This window comes from Macrobrachium nipponense, chromosome 1 (genome assembly GCF_015104395.2).
Source record: "Macrobrachium nipponense isolate FS-2020 chromosome 1, ASM1510439v2, whole genome shotgun sequence".
In the NCBI taxonomy this organism is placed as follows: domain Eukaryota; kingdom Metazoa; phylum Arthropoda; class Malacostraca; order Decapoda; family Palaemonidae; genus Macrobrachium; species Macrobrachium nipponense.
Genome location: NC_087200.1, coordinates 128,448,565 through 128,469,643, shown reverse-complemented (window position 1 = coordinate 128,469,643; position 21,079 = coordinate 128,448,565). Strand labels below are relative to the sequence as shown.

The following is a 21,079-nucleotide window of genomic DNA, read 5'->3' as shown; positions in this document are numbered from 1 at the left end:
TCACCACTGTCTAATAATAAAAATTTCAGCCAAAAGTTATGCCTCCTGTTTATGGAAACTGACAGCAGTTCCATCAGCTCCTACAAAGGAAGGCATGCTATAGAAATCAACTCCAGAGTGATGACTTTGGGGTACACCACCACCAATTGTGGTCATTACCACTGGAAAGCAAGGCCTCCTTCTAGAAAATTAGAATCCGGTGATTATCCTCATCTTTGGAAAGTTATCAAGTCCTTAAATCCCAAAACTAAAAAGCTGTCACAGAGAATAGGGAAAGTAGTTGGAGACAAGGCTATCGCAAGTATGTGGGGCAACCACTTCAGCAATATCCTGAATTGCATAAATGATCAAGATACCTGAAGGGATGTATATAACCTCCTTACTGATAACATTTTATTTCATTTTGCAGATTGTATAATGCCAGGTAACATCAGCAATGCCGTAAACAGCCTACTTAAAAATAAATCGCACGGCTGTGATGGTCTTCCCGCAGAGGCCTCCAAATTCTGCCATCTGCTAATTAACATTTTGCTAACTGCCCTATTCAATACATGCATAATTCACCAGTTTCTTCCAGACTCCCTACTCTTAGTTCATTTGATACTATTAATAAAAAACAAGCTTAAGTATGCAGCAGACCCTGGCAATTACCGGCCAATTGCAATCGCAACGATTGCATCGAAAATACTAGAGTCGGTTCTTCTAGTGAGACTTCTCCCCTTTCTACACACCACTGACAACCAGTTCAGATTTAAAGCAAACCACTCAACTGACACCTGCATCTACATACTGAAAGAATTGCTGAACTATTACCTATCATCAGCCTCTCCTGTTTTCCTTTGTTTTGTGGATGTGAGAAAAGCATTTGACAGAGTAAACTACCTGAAGCTCTTCCTGAAGCTGCATAGAAGAGGCAAACCTCTATATTTAATTGGCCTTTTATATTGCTGGTTCTCCACACAGCAATTCTGTGTCAAATGGGTAAAGTATTATTGTACACCTCCGGCTCCCTAAACGGGCTTCGGCAAAGGGGTATTCTCTCCCAATACCTGTTTATTAAGTACCTAGATGCCTTAAATGTCAAACTGAACTCACTCCCAATCAGATGCACTGTCAATGAAACAACTATAAACAACCTCTGTTGCACTGACGATATGATTCTGATTTCCCCATCAGTGCAATGTCTCCAACAACTCATTGAAACTTGCCGCCAATATGCAGAGGAATTTGAAATCCTATACAACGAAACCAAGACCCAATGCATGTCGCTTCTCCCGAGATTACTGGAGCATATTGCAGAACCACAAATTTTCTTTGGAAATCATCAGCTGGAATTCGTGCATGAAATGACAAATTTTCTAAGACAATTTGTATTTTTCATAGCTACAAACCTGAGATCTTAACAATAGGATAATTTCTAGCGCCTGGCTGGACCCAGTTAAAAAGCAGTTGAAAGCAAGGAATCTTGTGATATCTGGCAACGCATGCATAGATCGGGTGAAGAGTGGTCAAGGACCACTCACCTACGCCACTGTGTCAGTCTTTCCCAACTTAGCGTCCAACATTATGAGAAAAAGCAATAATGATGCTAACGGAACAACTAATGATTGCAGGCCACAACAAAATCCAAATACTTCACATTCCTTGAAAATACTCCCAAAAAATGACAAAGAAAGGCTGCAAAGTACATCTGATGTTAGTTGCGAACTGGCAGAAAATTAATAGATCTCTTGCTATGTTTTCCCCCTTCTTCCCTGAAAGTGGGCAGGGTTTGTCACCTACACAGAACAATTGAAGCACTACCATGAATTTTGAATTTTTTGACTGCTGTGGTTGAAAACCTATAGCTATGTAGTAATTACTTGTTATGTTACTTATATGAAACCAAACACTAATTTGACCACACCAGAGGCCCTGTGTTCTCAGATGCTTAACTTATTGGACCAACGAAAAGTATTCTTCGTTGGAGTGCTGATCACACAAGCTATGCATTTGTAGATAGATGGGATTTCTATTAAAACAAATATAAATTAATATTCATATAATATTCAGTATAGTACAGGCTATTAAAAAGTCACTTGGTATTATTAGTACATTTCAATGACTGTGGCTAACCAAACACTTCCTTTGTACATTAAAAATATGTTATCACAGAACAAAAGTGTGCATCTTAACTATTTTTATCACTTTGAGATTACATCTTAACAGACAACATGCATACATACATACATATGGTATACAAAAAATACTGTAAAATTCATACATGTACTTTAAAGCTCCATTAGCATTAGCAGTGCAGTACTGGACCATGAAGTGAAAAGAAAAGCTTCAGAATGATTTGCATAAGTAATTTAGAAAAGGCACTTTTGCCTTAAAAACTAATTTAGTGATAATTATATAATGAAATAATTTCAAACAAGTAATAAATTATATTTGGAAACTCTTTGATGAGTTAATCTTAACAAATCTGATCAAAAATGAATATACTGTATACATTTGAGGTATTCTGCATCAAATCCTAGTTAAGCACCATCAACACAATTCTTCATGTTATGTTGGATAGCAATATCTAAATGCTTCCTAAATTATTTTTGAGCCAGTGAAAACAGAAATAAATTTTTTCACACTTATTGGGTGTTTGACAGAATTATGCCTATTTTCATAAACATTTTTCTTGGATATGGCCTAATTATACTGTTATTAATTCATCAAGATTAAGAACTACTTTAATGTCATTAAGGACATTTACATGAGAAAAGTTGAACATTAAAAATCCTACACAGTATCACAAATTATTGTACAAGTATATTTCATTCAGTTTGGTTTTTGCAATAAAAGTTTTTTTGTTGCCCGAATTCACTGGCTACTATTATTATTATTATTTTTTTTTTTGCTAGTTTGGGATATTACCATAAAAAATATAACATTGAAGAACACTGTGAATGGTAACAAAATGACACAACCTGAAACAATAACAAACTTATATTATTTGTCAAAAACTTAACCAGGTTTTGACATAAGACACTTCAAATCAAATTGATAAATTATTACTAAACTAGTTTTTCCTCAATGTAATTTCACTATGCTACCTTTTTAAACATCATAGTTTTTCCTCAAGGTAATTTCACTATGCTACCTTTTTAAACATCATTCATACACTTAAATAATTATCAATGTTTGGCAACAGTTAAGAGTGCAATTCTTGTTTTCTTGTAAGCTAATCCAGCTTTGTAAATATTCCCAAGTTAACTAAAACCATCTTCTAACAGAGAAATTTTTAGAAAAATCAGAAAAGTAAAGGAATTTCAATATGAACTCATCTCCAATGAGAACTACTTACTTTTCTAATTACTCATTCCCACTGCAGTACAAAATTCCCGTCATCAAGTAAGGAATGGGAGAATTTTAATTGCTTGGAATTTCAAGTGTAACAAAAAAGAAATTTCTTTCCCAAATAGTTTCATAGCCTCATTAAAACTAAGGAACCATGATTAACAGGTCCTCAATAAATTGGACATTAAAAATAAAGTCAGGATATAATACTGCATTCGTCTTCATTTCACATTCTGCTAGCAAAAACTTGAATCTTTTACAACAACAAAAGGAAACAGTTAAAAACCAAGATATCCTCACATACATAACATATCAATATTGACAAGCATCATTACCAAAGGAATTATGTTTGCAAAGTAGTCTGTACCTTTTTAAGACTCCTGTCTTTGTTGTGAAACTGCCTTATATGATGGTTCAATATCCTTAGGCTGGGAAAAGATTCCACTATATTATCCTGAAAGCAAATTGAACAGCAAAAATAGTTCTCTCTATGACACATCTTAATATGACTATCAAGTTCTTTGGACTCCTTACATGAAAATGGATTATCTTTTCTACCTGGATCCATAACACACTTGTAGCAGACAATAAGGCACTCTTCTGATTTTGAGGGTTTCTTATGAAAACTTCCTTTGGCTTGAATATCACCATTACAATCAAGAATTGACTTTGTTTCCACCACTACTGTAGGTACAGTTGTGTTTAGTGCTACCTCAGGCTCTACATCATTTATCTCAAACTCTATGCAATCCACTTCCAATGCTAAGGGATCATCATATTCCGTATTCCTCCAATCAGGACTGATTGTTATATTTTCAACAGGTTCTACAAAACCATTATCTACAATGTGTGAATCCACAACTTTACAGCGACTTTGATACTGCTTCATTGGATGTAGTGAATCTTTTTTCTTCTCATATCTATAAGCAATTCCAATCTGCTTGGCAGTCATTCTACCGGCTGAGGAGCGTACCTTATCAATATAATCTCTTTCAGTTAATGTAAATCTTTTACAACCAACAGCCATGGCAGTGTCATGGTCTTGCTTATTGGCACTATGATAAAATATCTGCCAATGCTGCAGGTCTGATGTCAATTCTAACCTTAATCTGTACTGGCATTGATTATGGACATAAAAAGGTTTACGATTCACTTTCTTAGAATCTAATGGTCTCGGAACATTCTTTTTCTTTAAATAGTTATAGCATACTCTGCATAAAATGCTATCATCATTCATTTTATGCCACTTGTTATATGATGATGTTGTTGCTTTACAATGGGAGCATTCATTATGTGCAGGTACAGGCTCCCTGCAACAAGAAAAGTAACTGCCAACAATTCTGCTTTGTGAAAGAAGTTCTCCACATGTTGTCCTGCACATGGTAGATCTCGATGAACAACGCACATAAACACTAACTATCCTATAAGTTCTTTCAAATAAGTCATGAGGAGCACCATCTACCAAAGAAAATGTATCATCACTTCTATGAGCTCTGCCCCATCCAGGATTACATGCATAAGACACAGATGGCACTGAAGGATTATGATGTATTTCAAGATAAGGAGCGATAGCAGGATTCACATCTACACTTTTAGTGCAATCAAAATCTAATAACTCATCAAGATAGAGACGCATGTCAGGTCCTGTTTTTATGGTGTCTTTCCAAATCCAGCAAGAATCAACCCCTTTGCCTGCATTATCACACCTTCTTTCTGATGTGATCCATGAAATAAAACTCTGACCTGTCAAAAAATCATTAATTTTCTGCACTGCACTTATATCACTTTGACCCTGATCTGAGCACTTAAAAAACTTTGTTTTTGGTTTTCCACACTTAGGAATACAAAGCACTCTAAGTCTGTCAGGTTTTATGAAAGATATTTCTGGTTTTACTGCAAGTAATTCACTATTATACGACACAGGGCATGATTTACTTTTTTTGGAACGAACACCAATATTACGTTCATCAAGTAACCAAGACTTTGCTGCCTCTGAATTTAAAAATAATTGTAATTTTGAGAGAGATCTAAAAGGAGCTGTAACTCTTTGTCCATCACAAGCACGAATACAAACAATTCTATAAAAGTCATATTTTTTCCTATATGATATTTTTGGATAACCTGCAATCAATGGTTTAATAGCAGATGTATCAATATCATGCTTTAATGACAAACGTTTTCTAGGAAACTGACCTTCGGTATCCATGGGAGCACTTTGACAATTGTTTTCCCTATTAATAAAGCAAAGTTCTTTCTTAGGTTTAACATCACCACATTCTTCATCAATATTCACATTATCTTGATAATCATTAATTTCTAAATCATCAACACTTTCTTCATTTCCATCACCAAATGAAGTTTCTGATTCATCAGAAGGTAAATAAGACTTTACAACAGATAAATATGAGCTATGTTTTCTTTTTGATGAAGCTTTAGGTAGGTCAGGAGACCACATTTCCCCGTCTGAAACTTGAGCATCACATTTAATATTACTGGAAACTGATTCAACACTCATACTTTCTCCATCATTTTGGTACTTATTGGTCAAACCACTTTTATAATCACTGATAAGAACACTAGAGTGAACTTTATATTTATCATTTATATCCAACAGGCAACCCCTCACTTCCCCTGACTCTAAAAATTCAAGTAACAAAGAAAACTTTTCAAAAACTTTGGTTATAAACTGATTATTGGAAGGACTGAAATAAATTACTTTATATATATTAAATTTCTCTGAATATGATACATTAAGTATACCAGTACTATTACCCTCAACATCAGAAGAATCATCTATCTCTTGCTTTATTCTCTTGACAGTAGGTTCCTCAGAATCAACCTTATTTCCACCGACAGTCTCAACTACATTAAATTTTGTTCCATCTACAACATATTCACTTTTTGGAACAACACTGCCTGCTCCATTTTCTTCTGATAACCACCTTTTGGCATCCTCAGATTTTAAATATGCCTGCAAAACTGAGATATTTCTAAAAGTTTTAGTTACCTTTCTGTTGTCACAAGCTCGAATGCAATCAATGCTGTGGAAATCTCCCCTTCCCATATATGCTACTTTAGGAACACCGGTAACCAATGACATGATGGCTGTAGTGTCTACAAATGGTAAATCTATATCCATGCTCACTTCTGATGGTAAATGTTTTAAAGGCTTCATATCCCCCAACTGCTCTTGACTGACATAATCATGGTGATGGTCATCAGCAGTTTTAGTAGTTCCTGAAGGTCTTGAGATTTCTTGGAAACCTCTATACTGTTTAGAAGTGTGTAATAATACATTGCAGCCTTTACTTTTAACATTAGATTTTGGCTTGGCTTTTGCACTTTGCACATTAAAGGTCTGAGTAGATGAATTTTTTCTTCCCCTTAACTTCACCTTTTCTCTTAGTGAAATCATTTTTTTAACACCAGAATTATGGCCAGTACTCACACACCTCTTCATATTCACCTTAAAGATAATGATGATCACTTCATTTCTGCAGTCATAAGAGATTTCAAGCACAGCACTTTGAAATTCGTTTATCCTTTACTCATAGTACTGCAGTGTTGCTACCACATCCAGTGTTGGAATATTCTCTGAAAAATATTTTGTTACTAAGTCACAATTATGGTTATAGTACCAATATTGCACCTTATCTTAAAAACTTATATACTATGCTATTTAACTTTAACCCTTTGAGATTCCAGTGATATTAAATAATGCCATCCCAATTCCAACCTTTAAGATTCCAATGACAATCTTTAGTGAGCTTCATTTTTACTTCTTTTTTTTTTTTATTTTTTTTTTTTTTTTTATTTTTGTAAGTACTACAATGAAGCACAAGTGTTCAGTTTCAAAATGACAGCTAAACCACTGTATAATATGAAAAATGGAAATTTTATAATAAAAGTAATTCTTTAAAACCCAAGCCAACAAAAGGACAACAAAGTATAGCACAAAATTTTCACTTAGATCATCAAGTTATACAATCTATTGACCCTTTCGGGGTGAACTGTGGTTCATGCATCAACTATTATGTTTGTTTCTGTCCACAAGATTAGGGGGTATCCATCATACCAGAGCTTCAAGTTTTTAAATAAAATGGAAATTTTTAAACTTATTTAATGGAAATTTTTTATAACTTATTTTTTAAAGACTTTCCTCTCTATTAAGATGACTGTTCCACACCAGTGGGAGGAGCACAGAATTATGTTTAAAAATTTTTACCTACATGTTCTAGTTATACCATCTACTGGCCCTTCCTTTTCTGGGTGAACTGTGGTTCATGCATCTACCATTTTTTCAGTTTCCTTTCTTTCAGCCCACCATGAACCAGAAGTTGGGGGGGGGGGGGGGTTTGGGGGGGGGGGGGGGGGTGGGGGGGGGGGGGGGGGGGGGGGGGGGGGGGGGGGGGGGGGGGGGGGGGGGGGGGGGGGGGGGCAATTTATCATAATTGAGAGGTAAGAGTTTGATTTGAAAAATAAATCTTATTCTAAAATTTTATATTTTTAAAATGAATGTTACCTCTTTGCTATGATAACTGATTCCCACATTGAAAATAGGGGTGGGCAAGTGTAGGAGGTTCCAAAAATTAAACACTCAAAAGAACATAAATTCTATCTGGAATGAGATATAACTTACCTAACAATTAGAAACCATCTCCCAGTATTGCCACAAGTCAAGGACAAATCAATTTGGCCATAAGGACCTCTGACAATCAGTGGAGGTTCCTTGCAAGGGAGGCCACTCTCGGTATGACAAAAGTGGGACAAAGGCCTTGTCCTAAACCTGCAGCAACGGCTGTAAAAGAATGAAAGCCCTTGCCTGACTTCAAGCTAGGGTATCTTTATACATGTACTACACATACATCTAAAACTCAACAATTCCTGTTTAGGAAAACTAAATTAAAACTACCTTAAACATCATGGACATGAGTTCCCCAACTGAAATGAGGAGCAAAATGGCACTGCAATCTTCATACTGAATTTCTACATCCCACAAAAATTTAGCAAATATAGTACCAAGTCAACATGGTTATACTGTATTCACAACCTTCACCAGAAATGAAAGAAGCTGCCATGACTCTTGTCATGGAGCTTGACCTTCAATAGGAATAAAGGGACCTGGAGTCCTGGATTACCCAAGCCCCTAAAATATGACAAATTTTCTACGACAACTTGTATTTTTCATAGCTACAAACCTAAGGTCTTAACAATAGGATCATTTCTAGCGCCTACCTGGATCCGGTTAAATCACAGATGAAACCAAGGACTCTTGTGAGATCTGGCAACGAGTGTGTATATCGGGTGAAAAGTGGTCACGGGACCGCATGCAACCCATGCCCACAGCATTCAAGTGTCTTTTCCTAACCGCCAGATTGTCCTTTTCTTTTATCAGACCCGGAGGGGAGGCTAGACGGTGGGCAGCACAACATTAAGACCTCAAGGTTTGTAGCTATTGAAAAGTAGCAAATGGTCTTAGAAAATTTGTCCATTTGTTCATACTCAACAAACCAACTTCAGTCTTTCAATCAATAAGATACTTACCCACTTTGGAGGGAGGTACAGAACATCCTAAACGGGCTGGGCCTGGCCTACCCCCCAGTCCCAGCTCCAGAAGAAATTATCTTCCGGAGAGGGACTGGATGCCTTGTGATAAGCTAGATACATTGCTATCCAAACCACTTCAGACACTGAGCGACATACAATGATATACGGGTGATAAATCATTGTATAAGGGTGGAACTAAAGAAAAGAACCTTTGACTGTCCAATAACAAACCAACACCCACAGGGTTTTGTCACCCATCCCTTCCTACTCCCCCTTGCACAAGGAGCGTAGCATACGCTATCCAAAGTAGAGGGCTGGTTTATTTTGTCAATACCAATCGACCAAACTTATCAGTAAGGACTATACCTTGACTCCCTGTACTATTTTCTCAACCCTCCCGAAGGTAATAAGGAAATTGGTAACAAGAGAAAAGAAAGAAGAGACCAGCCTACTCACTTATTAATCTTACTCCAACACAATCATCTTGGGTACGATACAAATTTGTTACCCTGTTAAGGGTAATGATTGAGTTACACCAATCCATTGGGTTCAGCTACCACAGGACCCAGGGAAAACAATGTGCCATAGAATCTGTGGGTGGCAACATCCCTTAAGATCGCAAGGAGGTGAATATGGACTGGCGTTAAAACCAAGTACCAGCACTCAGCAGACTCTATGTAATACAACCAAGTTCTTTTTGCAACCGCCAAGAGGTAAGGGGGTCCAATATCCCTAACATCATGTGCTCTGGCCTAACACAAGACATGGTGGCGGAATCATCAAGAGTCAAGAGTATGGCCTGTCTGGCGGCTTCCCATATCCAAAGAGATAGGTAGTTTTCAAACATCTTTCTTTGTATCCCCATGCCTAAAAAAACAAAAAGCCTACGCAGCCTGGTCTAGGGTGTCGTCTCCTTTTAAGGTTAGCAACCGCAGACGCCCTGAGCAGGACACAAGACAAAAAGACGTTTGAGTATCACCTGGCCCTCCAGTCATTTAGGTGATAGAATGGGGAAAAGGATGGTGAACCTAATCCATCATGCACCTAGGGTTCTGGTCTTAGTCACGAACTTCCGGGAGAAAAAAATGTCCAAATTCAAAAGGACAACTGACCCCAACCCCTGGTGTCTTTCACCTCAATAGCTCCAGACTGGTGCAGCTAACCCCACTCTCTTTATTGAACGATACCAAGGCCAGGAGAAAAAACGTTTTGGAGTGTCCAATTCCTCCGTCCGATGAACGATTCGCAAAGGCTCATATGGAGAGCTTTAGTGGAAACTTCCCTCAGGACCAAGGAAATACCCCATATTCCAGGGGGCTTGAGCCTTCCTTAGAGGACTCGATCGCTCAAACCCTTTAAACTACTCAAAGAAAGTTCCCCAGGATAGGGATAAGTTCGATACCTCTAAGACATAACACTAAACTCGCAGGGCCTGCCCGTGTTAAGCCTCTTAATGGCAGAAACTGACAAACATTTCTTCATCTCTAAGATAGGTCAAAAAGTCTGCCTATGTGCCCAGCAATAGAGGTTACCAACGTTGGAAAAAGAAAACCCTGTTTACAATACCAATCACAGTAAATCGTCGCCCATTTTGTCCTTGGTAAATTTGCAGGGAGGTCGACCCCTTCTGAAACTGCTGGACATATGCCCTCCTGTCCTCTGAGAAAAGCCTCGCGCTCGCAGGAGATACTGATAGCCACCAACTGTGAAGAGACAGGATTCTACTGACTGGTGGAACGTTTCTACATGCGGCTTACACAGGAGATGCCGCCACAGAGGAATTTCCCTCGGAATCTCCGACAACAACAACAGCAGATCTGGAAACCATTCCGCCTGAGGCCACAGAGTGGCTACCAAAGTCATCCTGAGACTGCGAAATCATCAACCTGTTCAGGACTATCAAACAAAACAGAGGGAAGGCATACACCTTTTGGTTGTCCCAGAGGATCCACAACAACTGATCAGAATATCTCCAGTTTCCTGTTGAACCGGGTCCCAAAATGGTCCAGCATGGGTCTCCCCCAAAAACCTGGAAGAGCTTGTCTGCTATCACCTGATAAAGAGACCACTCTGTGCCTAGGATCTGATCCCAATGACTGAGGTTATCTGTGACCACATTCCGTTTGCCTGGGATATACCTGGGTGAGAGCTCTACCGAATTGCTGACCGCCCACTGGTGAACCTTGACAGTCAAGGCATGTAGTTGACGTGAAACCAGGCCTCCCTGCTTGTTCTCACAAGCAACCACCGTGGTGTTGTCCAACATGAGAATGACAGAATGCCCCTTTACTTTCTCAAGAAACTCCTTTAAACCTTCAACTCCAAGACATTGATATGCTGCTGCTTGTCCTCCAAACTCCAAACGCCCGAGGCAATGAGGCCACCTAAATGAGCCCCCAACCTGCGAGGGAGGCGTCTGAAAACAGAAGGAAGTCCGGCAGAAGAAATGCAGAGGAAAACCCTTCAAGAGATTTCAGTCGTCCAACCACCAACAAAGGTCTTCTCTCACTTCCGGAGACAGAGGAGCCCTTAAAAGGGGCATGTCCCCTGCCGGAGACCAGAATTCCCTCAGCCTCCATGTAGAGACCAAAGACGAAGATGTCCATGATGGACCAGCTTTTCCAGAGAAGACAAAATTCCTCAAAAACCTGCCGCTGATGAGCTGACTGATGTTGCGACAGGAAGTCGCGCACCACCACTCACAACTTCTTAAACCTCTGATCCAACGGGAAAAACCTTAACACCACCGTATCAATGACCATGCCCAGGCAGAGAATCCCTTGACTGGGTACGAGGTTTGTCTTCTCTTGGTTGACCATGATGCCCAGTTCCAGACAAAACCAAAGCAGACGATCTTTGTCCTGCAGCAGCTTCTCCCTGGAACCTCCCAAGAGCAACCAATCGTCGAGGTACCTCAGCAAACGGATCTCCTGAGCAGGGGCCCAACTTGAGAAGAGAGAGAAGACACATGTGAGCACTTGAAGGGCTGTGGTCAGCCAAAAGCACAGGACTTTGAACTCGAAGACCTTGTCTCCAAGAGAGAAGCGAAGGAACTTCCTGGACAACGGATGAATAGGGATCTGGAAGTATGCATCCCTCAAATCTACCGACAGCATGAAGTTGCCTTCCCTCACAGCTGCCAACACTGAACACGGGGTCTCCATCTTGAACCTCGTTTTCCTGATGAAATGATTCAAGGTGGATAAGTCGATTACAAGCCTCCAATCTCCTGACACCTTGGGCACCAAAAAAATGTGACTGTAAAACCCCGGAAATGGACGCACCACTTCCTCTATCACATCCTTGTCCAGCTTCTGCACTTCCTCCTGGAGAGCCAAGAACTTCAGAGAATCTGGTGGATACACCCTCCTGAGCAAAGGCTTGTCCGAGAGCGGGGTAGAGAAGTTGAACGGCAGTAGATACCCCACCTGAAGGACATCTACTACCCACTTCTTTGGCCCATAACTCTGCCACTTGGCCCACTGGCCCGCCAGGCATCCCCCCACCCGTGGCACAGGAGAGGGAGAGGCGCCTAACCTACCAATGATCGAAAGGGACGTTGGTCCTCTGACGTAGGCTGGGATAAACGGGTAGGCCCTGCCGAAAACGAACTCCTTGACGGCCTACCAGGCAACAACCTTCGTGACTGCTGCTGGGCAGGGGGAGGAGGAGCCGGACATCTCTGAGGACAAGACTGGGACTTAAGACACAGCCTGGTACACTAATCTGTCCTTGGTGTCAGCCTGGCGCCAGTCTATCGCATCCTCCAGCTCAGTCCAGGGGAACAGAAATTGATATTTTAAAAGATCCCCCTTCCTCAATGCCAGCAAGGGCTCAGGATCTTTCCATCCTGGATAAAGCAACGTCTTTTTTAATCAGAAGGTTAGCCCATAAATTAACACTGAGATATGCAAGATACAAAAACACCTTGTCTCTGGACTCCAACAAACTGGCAAGAGAAGAAGCCACTCACCAACCCCTCTGGGGACCTGTCAGATGCTATCTTGGCAATGACCGCCAACCAGAAGTCCAAACAAGAAAACATCTGCAACATGGAAGCTGCCGTAGACTCCAAAGTTGAGGCATCCTGTGGAGACAAGGACAGAGTCACCAATCTCACCTGCTCCAAAGTCAACCCCAGGTTCAGACGAATGACGTTCGGGTTAAGATGACGTAACATCAAGTACGCAGTTTGTAGCATAGTACTTCCTATGCCTCGTGAGAGGCAGGGGAAGCAACTTGTCAGAGTCCCTTAAGCAAAGCAATCTGCCCTGATCTGAAACAGAGGCGTTTATCTTATGTAAGATCGACTGGACATGCCCCTATAAGGGAAGATAAAACGATGACTTGGGATCTTGCGTAGCTCCCAGCAAGGCTTCCAAGCAAGAAGGAGTGAAAGACGACCGAGCTCGAATCCTACTCTCCAAATTGTTGAACCCACAAATGAGATCGAAAACTTCTGTAAAGGAAGACAAAAGCTCTTGCGTGTCTTCCTCCTCCCGCTCCGGCAATGGAGACTTACGATGAAAAGAATGTGCAGGCTATTTAACGTGCCTTCCCCGTCTAAGCCAACATTAGAGCCAGCAGCCAAACAGCCCAAAACGCCAACCAACCTGTCTGGGCTGGATCCATGCACCAACTCTTGCAACAAACCAACCGCAACAATAGGGACATCACTACACACACTCCCAATAGATGACTCGCATACATGGCTGCGTACCTGCACGTGCAGGGCGGATGCACGTACGTGTGTAGATGAAGTGTCTCGAAAACTCGAAATAGAACGAGAATCCCTCGGAGTCAAAACCTGGGAAGTACCAGGGAGAGGGGCAGGCAAACACTCCTGCTGCACTATCTCTGCGGTCACAACCTTCGACCTCTTGACAGGCGCCTTGAGATCCTTATGGCGACGAATAGGCCCTGGGGTTGGAAAAGTGGAAGAATTTGCAACTTTTACACGAAGTGGGAGGTTACAACACACTCATGACTCGATGCAGAGGACGAAGCAGCCACTGCAGATCGCACAGGGGAAGAAACACTAACACTCTCAGAAACACCAACACTCGCAGGAACATGGGCGTGTCGCTCCTCACTCGCAGACGAAGAAAGGGCAAAGTCCTTAGCCTTCCAACACTTGATATATGCTGATGTGGCGGAGATGGAGGAGGAGAGGAAGACAGCACTGGCTCCTTACACAATCTCCTTGCAGGAGGCGTGGGCAACTCAACTGAGTCCAATCTCTGAAGAACCGCCTGACATAAAGCCTCAGATGGATCAGCAAGAGAAAGGGCCAACAACATGGAAGGGAGATGCAATGAACTGGATGGCAGAGATGATGTCATGGGAGCAAACGATGACAGCACAGACGAGCGAGGCAGCGCAGTGGAGGCAATTGGGAGTGATGTCATCAATGGAAGTGACATCACAAGCGGCGATGACGTCACGGCTTCCCCTCGATCCGAAAGGGAAGCAGACACCACTGGCGGAGGGATACAAAATGACTGACAGCGTGACGTCACCAGTGGAGATGATGCCATAGCTTCCCTTTGACTCGAAGAAGCGGCAAACATCACTGGTGGAGCAATACAATATGGCTGACCTCAGCTACCAACAACGATGAGGCCAGGAGGAGGGGGGAGAGCCTGGACAGCGTGAGGTGGGGGATGGCGAGCATCCATGAAGTGCGTCAGCAAACCCTCCAAGGAGGGTGGACCCTGTAGCCCAAGAGACTCCCAGAGCGCCACCATTTTGGACGCCTCCCAATCTGAAACGAAAAAAACTGATGAAAAAGTCTCCTCCCTCTCGGAAATTAAATGAACTCCTGAGGAAGAGGGGCAACATTGCATAATAAATCATCCTGAGGGCCTCCTGATGCTTCCAACAATGAATCGATGGAAGAAAAGCAAGGAGACAAAGGCACATCACTAGCATGGGGTGTGACAGCGGCAGGAAGTTAGAGTATAAACTCTACGATGTTCCCTCTTACTATAAAATAACTTCCACTGCTCTCTAGGCCACGACGGCATTCCGTGCAGGGATTCGTTATTGTGCAAACGTAAGAATGACACCTACTACAAGTGATAAAGATCAGTCACAGAAGAAGCCAAAAAAAGAGAACACAGGAAACCTGGAGTACCCAGGCACACATTGTCGATGCCAAGAAGGAGCAGAAGAAGCCAAAATACAAGCACACACACACACATACAGAAACAAGCAAAAATGGGCATTGAACAGGGTAAAGGCCGAGAGAGGTCAACCACAACTTTCACCCAGGCAGTTAAGGAAAAGACTGAACGCTGTGGCGTGGGTGCACAGTCCTTGGCCACTTTTCACCCGATATACGCATGCGTTGCCAGATCTCACAAGATTCCTTGCTTTCATCTGTGATTTAACCGGATCCAGCTGTGCGCTAGAAATTATCCTATTGTTAAGACTGAGGGTTTGTTTGCATATGAACGATCAGAAATTTAACTGAAGATAAATGCCAGTTTCTCAAAAGCAGAAGTAATAAAAAAATTTTCTTCCCTTTGGGAAACTAGGGATCCCCTGCAATGACACAAGGGCTTAAACTTTGAAACATAACTTACTTCAAAGAAGAACTGACTTCACTGTGCACCTGATCTTTGGTGCCAGAAACTAAGGGCTCTCCCTCAAAGGCACATACCTGAACAGAAGACTAAGCAATAAGCACCAACACCAAAAAATACCTGGGTAGCCAACATAAAAAAACTTGTTGCAGACCCAAATTCTGGGCTACAAGGATCACATTCCCACAGGTGAACAACTGTCTAACCTCTGTAGCCGAGAAGTCTAAAGCTGGTTTAAAAGTGAGAACTGAGAGTGCTTCAAAAAAGTCCTGAAAAAGTCCCGGGCCCTCCTGAAAATAACAACGCAAAACCTGTTAAAATCTGGTTATCCTGAAGGCTAACAAGGCCCCAATACCATTCTGAATGCATACCAGAAGACCTAGGTTAAAAGATGGGGATTGAGACTTGCAGTGTAAAGCACAAGGCAGACAGGAACATGACACCTCGCACTGGCATGACACCACAGACAGTGTGTACAGTGCTAAAAAAACTGGTTTTGACGAGTGTGTATGTAGTGTTAAAAAAACAGGTTTTGACATAGGAAAAACCTATTTTTGGTAGTTACTGTTGAATCTTCAAGGATTACCCTTTCCATTGTCTATCCAGAGCTCCAAGGTGACCAGACTAATGTCAAAGAATTCTCTAAACTGGTCTTGTGGCTGGGTAATGTGTCTAATCATAACTAACACATCATAAGGTTAAGAAGACCTTTTCTATTATCCTCAGCAAAGGCTAATAGTACCCAGTTTACCTACATCAAAACCGCAAGAAAAAGTAGTGGTTATGGGCATACTCACAGTCATATCGTTTACATACAACCAATGACCAACCAAAATGGCAATTTGTCGAAAATTGCATTTTTCCTAACTATACAAACCTGAGGTCCTTTAACAATAGGAAGGTAACTAGCAGCAGCTGGGACGGTCGTAAGCTTCCGAACAAGGGGAGACAGTAGTTAACTGCTTGTCCGACAGTGCGCGCGCCCAGCGCGCCTGAGAGGTGAAGAATCACTTTTGCTTTAGGCCCATGCAAAAAGTTGCAAAAGTGAGGGGTGGCATGATGGTGGGACTATATGTAAAGGACCTCAGGTTTGCTATAGTTAGGAAAATGCAATTTCGACATTGCCATTTGTTCCGACACGAATACAAACCCTCGGTCCTTTAACAATAGGATGACTCACTTATTGGTGGGAGGAATCTGAGTCTTTTTGGTGAACAGACTGGTGTTCATCCAACCCTGGAATGCCTCCCTGGTCGTAAGAGCAAGGGAGGGATCCAAGCCTCTGTCCGATTGATCGGGGTGTGCACCGCAGGATCAATGGTCAGACCTCTGGGCCAAGTACTAAGAGAGGAGGCAAGCGTTATCTCTTCGTACCAGCAAGCAAGAACTTGTTCCTGTTTGCAAGAGACAATCATAAAATTATGGGTTTGTCTCAAGTTGGCATCCACTTCCTCCCCCTTGTTGGAGAAGGTGGATATTTACTCCTATCCCTACTGAAAGGGATAGGATGGTGCTCTATTGAGTAGCTCACCTGCATCTCGTCCTTACCCAGCAGGGTGACGACCGTATCCCTCTCCCAGAGGTATAGAGGGGAGAAAAAGATGGGGAAAGAGGAGCCAGTCACTCTCTCATTCACTCATCTATTCTTACAGGTCACACCAGGACTCGATGCTGTTCAGCCCTGCGAGGGTCTGGGTTAACTACACAACGTGTTGAGCAACCACCACGGGTCCCAAGGAAAAAGATCCAAGGACCTGTGGGCAATATCCCGAAGGTAGAAGGAGGTGCATGTGGTCCAGTTGGACCAGGCCCCTGCCTTCACTACCTGCGCCACGGAGAAGTTCTTGCGGAACGCGAGAGAATGACGAAGAGGCGTCCACACTCATCCTGGGGTGTCGAGTTTCTTCAGACAGCTCCGTCGCGCCTTCACAGGACAAAGCAGCATAGCCTTCGTATCGGAGGCGGTGAAGTCCATTAGGGAGGGTATTGTGAAGGACTCGAACCAATCGTCAGGGAACGAAGGGTTCTGAGTCTTCGCTACGAAGTTCGGTACGAAATCGAGCGTCACAGATCCCATCCCCTGGAAGCTTGACTTCGCAGGAAAAGTCATGCAGTTCCCTCAGAGGAAAAGAAGGGAATAGTCGCATGACCTATCCCTCTTTTCGACTCCGGTGATGTCCAGTACCCATACTGGTCTGTCCGTCTGCAACGAAGAGTCTCGCATCCTCTTATCCCCATGCAGCGAAGTTCTTCTTCTCGGTATTGGAAAGGACACCGACAACTCTCATGGTGGGTTGTCGATGGTATGGGCTACTGTGACAAGCTATTAAAGACGAAGTAAGTGATTGCTCTGGAACAAGCGAACTAAGTTCTACAGGCGTAGTTCGTAACCGACTCGGTGCGCTCTGACAGCTGCCGACTGACTGGTTCGGTATCGGTAGTGAGGCAAGTTTGTCCAAGCATCCGGGTAAGGTCACGTTGACCTTCGCCCTTTAAATAAAGGGTTATGCCGGAGAGACCAAACAAATAATTTATTTGTTTGTCACCGATGTTGGACGGCGCGGTGATGATTCTCTTAATGCATATGCTCAAAAGGCCAAAGTCAATTGCCTTCTAGAGACCGAGGTCCCTGACGGCAAGACACTCTCATAGTAGTTGAATCTTAGCTAAGGAGAAACAACACTATGTGCTGTTGAAGAAGGTAGACATTGAATGCAACCTACGTCTTCCAGCTGAATCGAGAGAAGGAATCTCAAGATTCTGAACCTGTGCTTACAAATGACTGAAAAAGCTAACCGCTATTTCATTGCTGTCCAGTGAGGAGTCGTAGTTGCAATGAAAGCGGGGCGTTATTCAGTAATGAAAACACAGGGGAGTACTGCCTGAAGAACTGCTTCTCATGGGCTGAACGTTTGGAAGTAGAGCTGGCAGGTCTGGGAGTAGGTGATGTCTTCAATACATCTGCTAATCCGGGGTGAACAATGAATAATTGCACACCTCCGAATGAGAGATATTTTGAGGACAAACTCAGATTCCGCAAATCCATTCGCATTATCGCAGTGCGACGCAGCAAGAGACTATTACAGAAATCTGTTACCGTGCGGTAAATAGAAAGATGAAAGTCGAAGAGATATCTCTGTTGTAAATTCTCGCAATACCGAAGACGATGAATACGAGTGTCACAGCAGTAGAAGGTCATTCATGTATGCGAGAATCCCCGTTAATCAGAGACCTAAGTCCGTGATTGTTGGGCCGAGATACGGTTGGTAGTCAATCAAAGCAGAGGAGAAAGACATAACCGATCGTTCATCTCGAGGCGGCAGCTGGCACTGAGTTGCCTCGGGCAGTTCAATACACAGTAGCTGTTGCTGACTCGTCATCCTGAGTTGCTAGGTAATCCATTCCACGAAGGAATGCGTTCGGCTAGAACCACCGAGCATAAAAAGATATGCCCGAGCAATTATGTTTATGCGAAACGAATTTCGGTAAATACAAAAGCTTAAATGGTGTTGTCGTGACAAAACCATAAGTATATAAAATTGAAACTGGAAACTCCTGGGAGGTTGCAGGCAACCCCGAGTTGCAGTTCAATTAGAATACTCCTCGTCTAAGTCGCAATCCGTAGAGTAACGAGGATATGCGCCTACCCCTCGGACAATTCAACTGCTTAGCAGAATCATGTCGCGAGGTTAATATATGTAGTATATTTGTAGGATTCTGAACAACGATCTCCATCCTAAATTCTTTTCCTTCAAGAGAACAAAATAAGGATTGGAGATCGACCGCCTTCGATCTCTAACAAAGAGAGAGAAGGAGAAGTCTTCCCCGAAGGAAAGCTTCAATGGTGAACAGAATAACGAAGACTATAGTTCAAGCCAAACTGGATGTTCCCGTCCGTTCTCTCTAATCCAGGGTTGGCCGCCTACTGTGAGATCTCTTCCTTCGCGACAGCTCTTCTTCCCAACGCTAAGAATTCCAGGAATTCGAGCATTCGGCGAGATCCCCCGATATCGTGGTAACAATTATCGGGAATACTCGTCTAACTCCCTTGGACAGTGGTCTCGCCATTGTGTGCTAGAAATTCTGCAGAATTCTAAGTGCCCAGCGAAACCCCCACTGGATTCGTTAAACAAATATCGGTTGGTTGTCCTCTCGATTCCCGTAGAAATCGGAGATGGTGCAGGGTCCCTCCTCCACGACCGGAGTTACGTCAGGTAGGACCCGAAGGTCCCCCCGGTAGCGCAGTCCCGAATCGTGGGATCCTACAGAGAAGTCTCTGTAGGATCCTACCCCTTTCCCTCGTAGCCGTAAGGAGAGAGGGAATGGGGGAGGAAATGGATATTGCTCGCCTTTCCAGCGGAACTAGCATTTGGAGACGAGAGTAGGAGCAGCCATCACCTTACGGCGATGCCCCCCCCCCCCCCCCCCCCCCCCAGGGAGGGTTACGAAGTCGTACTGTAGGTAAGCATCTGCCACCACTGTGAACGTCGTCTGGGTGGGGCTGATCGACACCTGACAGGAGAGCCAAAACCGTCCTCTGACTCATTCCAGTCCTCATCGAGATCGAAACCTCTCAGGAGGACCGAAGGGGGGGGAAGAAGAGCTGCAATACTCCGTAAAAACGCCGCTGTCGCGGCAGAGGAGGTGGAAGTAGCTTGCCCGACCGGCTAGACCTTGGGGGCCTTCTCGTCCGGAGACGAGAGGCTCTACCTGGTCCAGAACCGAGTCGAGAAGCTCTTATCGAGGCAAGCCCACCGTCAGTCTGGTTCCCTACTTCTGGCTCCAGAACGACTTGAGCCGTGACGTGGTTCTTTTGGTGGGAGCGGAGAGGATTTGCCGAGGTCGTTGTGCTGACAAATCAGTGCAATAACCTCGGTCAAGTTCCTCTGGATCTCGGAAGTCACAGCATCTTGCGGAGACTGTCAAGCCCCTCGAACAAGAGCATATTCCGAAAACCTCCCCTTCAGGAGGGGGAACAGCTACAGACCCCTCTCGGTGTCCTCCTGCCACTTGCTCGTACGTCCTGGTCGGTCCGAAGATCGTGCCTGGTACGTACGGCGTCGTGACGGGATTGTGCGGGGCACGCCCCTCACGATCCCCCGCTGTGCCTCGCTCTTCCCGGTGGAAACCGAGGAAGTTGAAGGCACAGGAGAAGACCCGACGCTCCCCTTTCGCTCACTGGCAGGACCAGCAGGCTTGGGGGGCTGCAGGCGATCGCCAACCTGCAGGCCTAGTCGAGTCATTTTCCTGGGGAAACGGCTGGACGGAGAACAGCGGCTCCGATCTCGTGTGTCAGAGGGGCTGCTGCTGGTCCCCCTATCCGCCTGGTTACTGTGGGAGCAGCGGTCGGGAGACCTGCAGAGACCACTGTCGCGGTGAGACCAGTGCATGTTCTTGCGGCGCGTCGAACCGCTGGTACCAGGCTAGGCTGGTGCCAACGATCTGGGGGGGGTAATTTACCAGTTACCTACAGCCTGTGCTGGTCAGGGACCGTCACATCTACCCGGGTTACCAGCTGGTCACTGCAAGAGCGGCCGCTGGCCTGGCGAGAGTCATTGAGCGATTCTCACCAGCCTTCTGCTCCGTGACGCGGTCCTGGCGCCGAGCGAGCT

The 21,079-nt window shown here is 43.7% G+C and overlaps 1 protein-coding gene across 2 annotated transcripts in view; it reads right to left on the bottom strand.

The window, feature by feature from the left end:
* Window positions 1–2,026: 2,026 nt before the first annotated feature.
* The window catches only part of LOC135219624 (uncharacterized), a 94,456-nt gene continuing 75,403 nt past the window's right edge, over window positions 2,027–21,079 (bottom strand). Inside the window, exons 1-2 of one of the 2 annotated variants that reach the window (XM_064256542.1) lie at window positions 7,973–8,562; window positions 2,027–6,927 (exon numbers count right to left, since the gene is read on the bottom strand). In XM_064256542.1, the coding sequence (XP_064112612.1) occupies window positions 3,677–6,793 (3,117 nt within the window). In that variant the 5' untranslated portion in view covers window positions 6,794–6,927; window positions 7,973–8,562 and the 3' untranslated portion in view covers window positions 2,027–3,676. Of the gene's footprint in view, window positions 6,928–7,972; window positions 8,563–21,079 lie in introns of those variants that run through there. The other variant, XM_064256541.1, reaches the window with a different exon arrangement.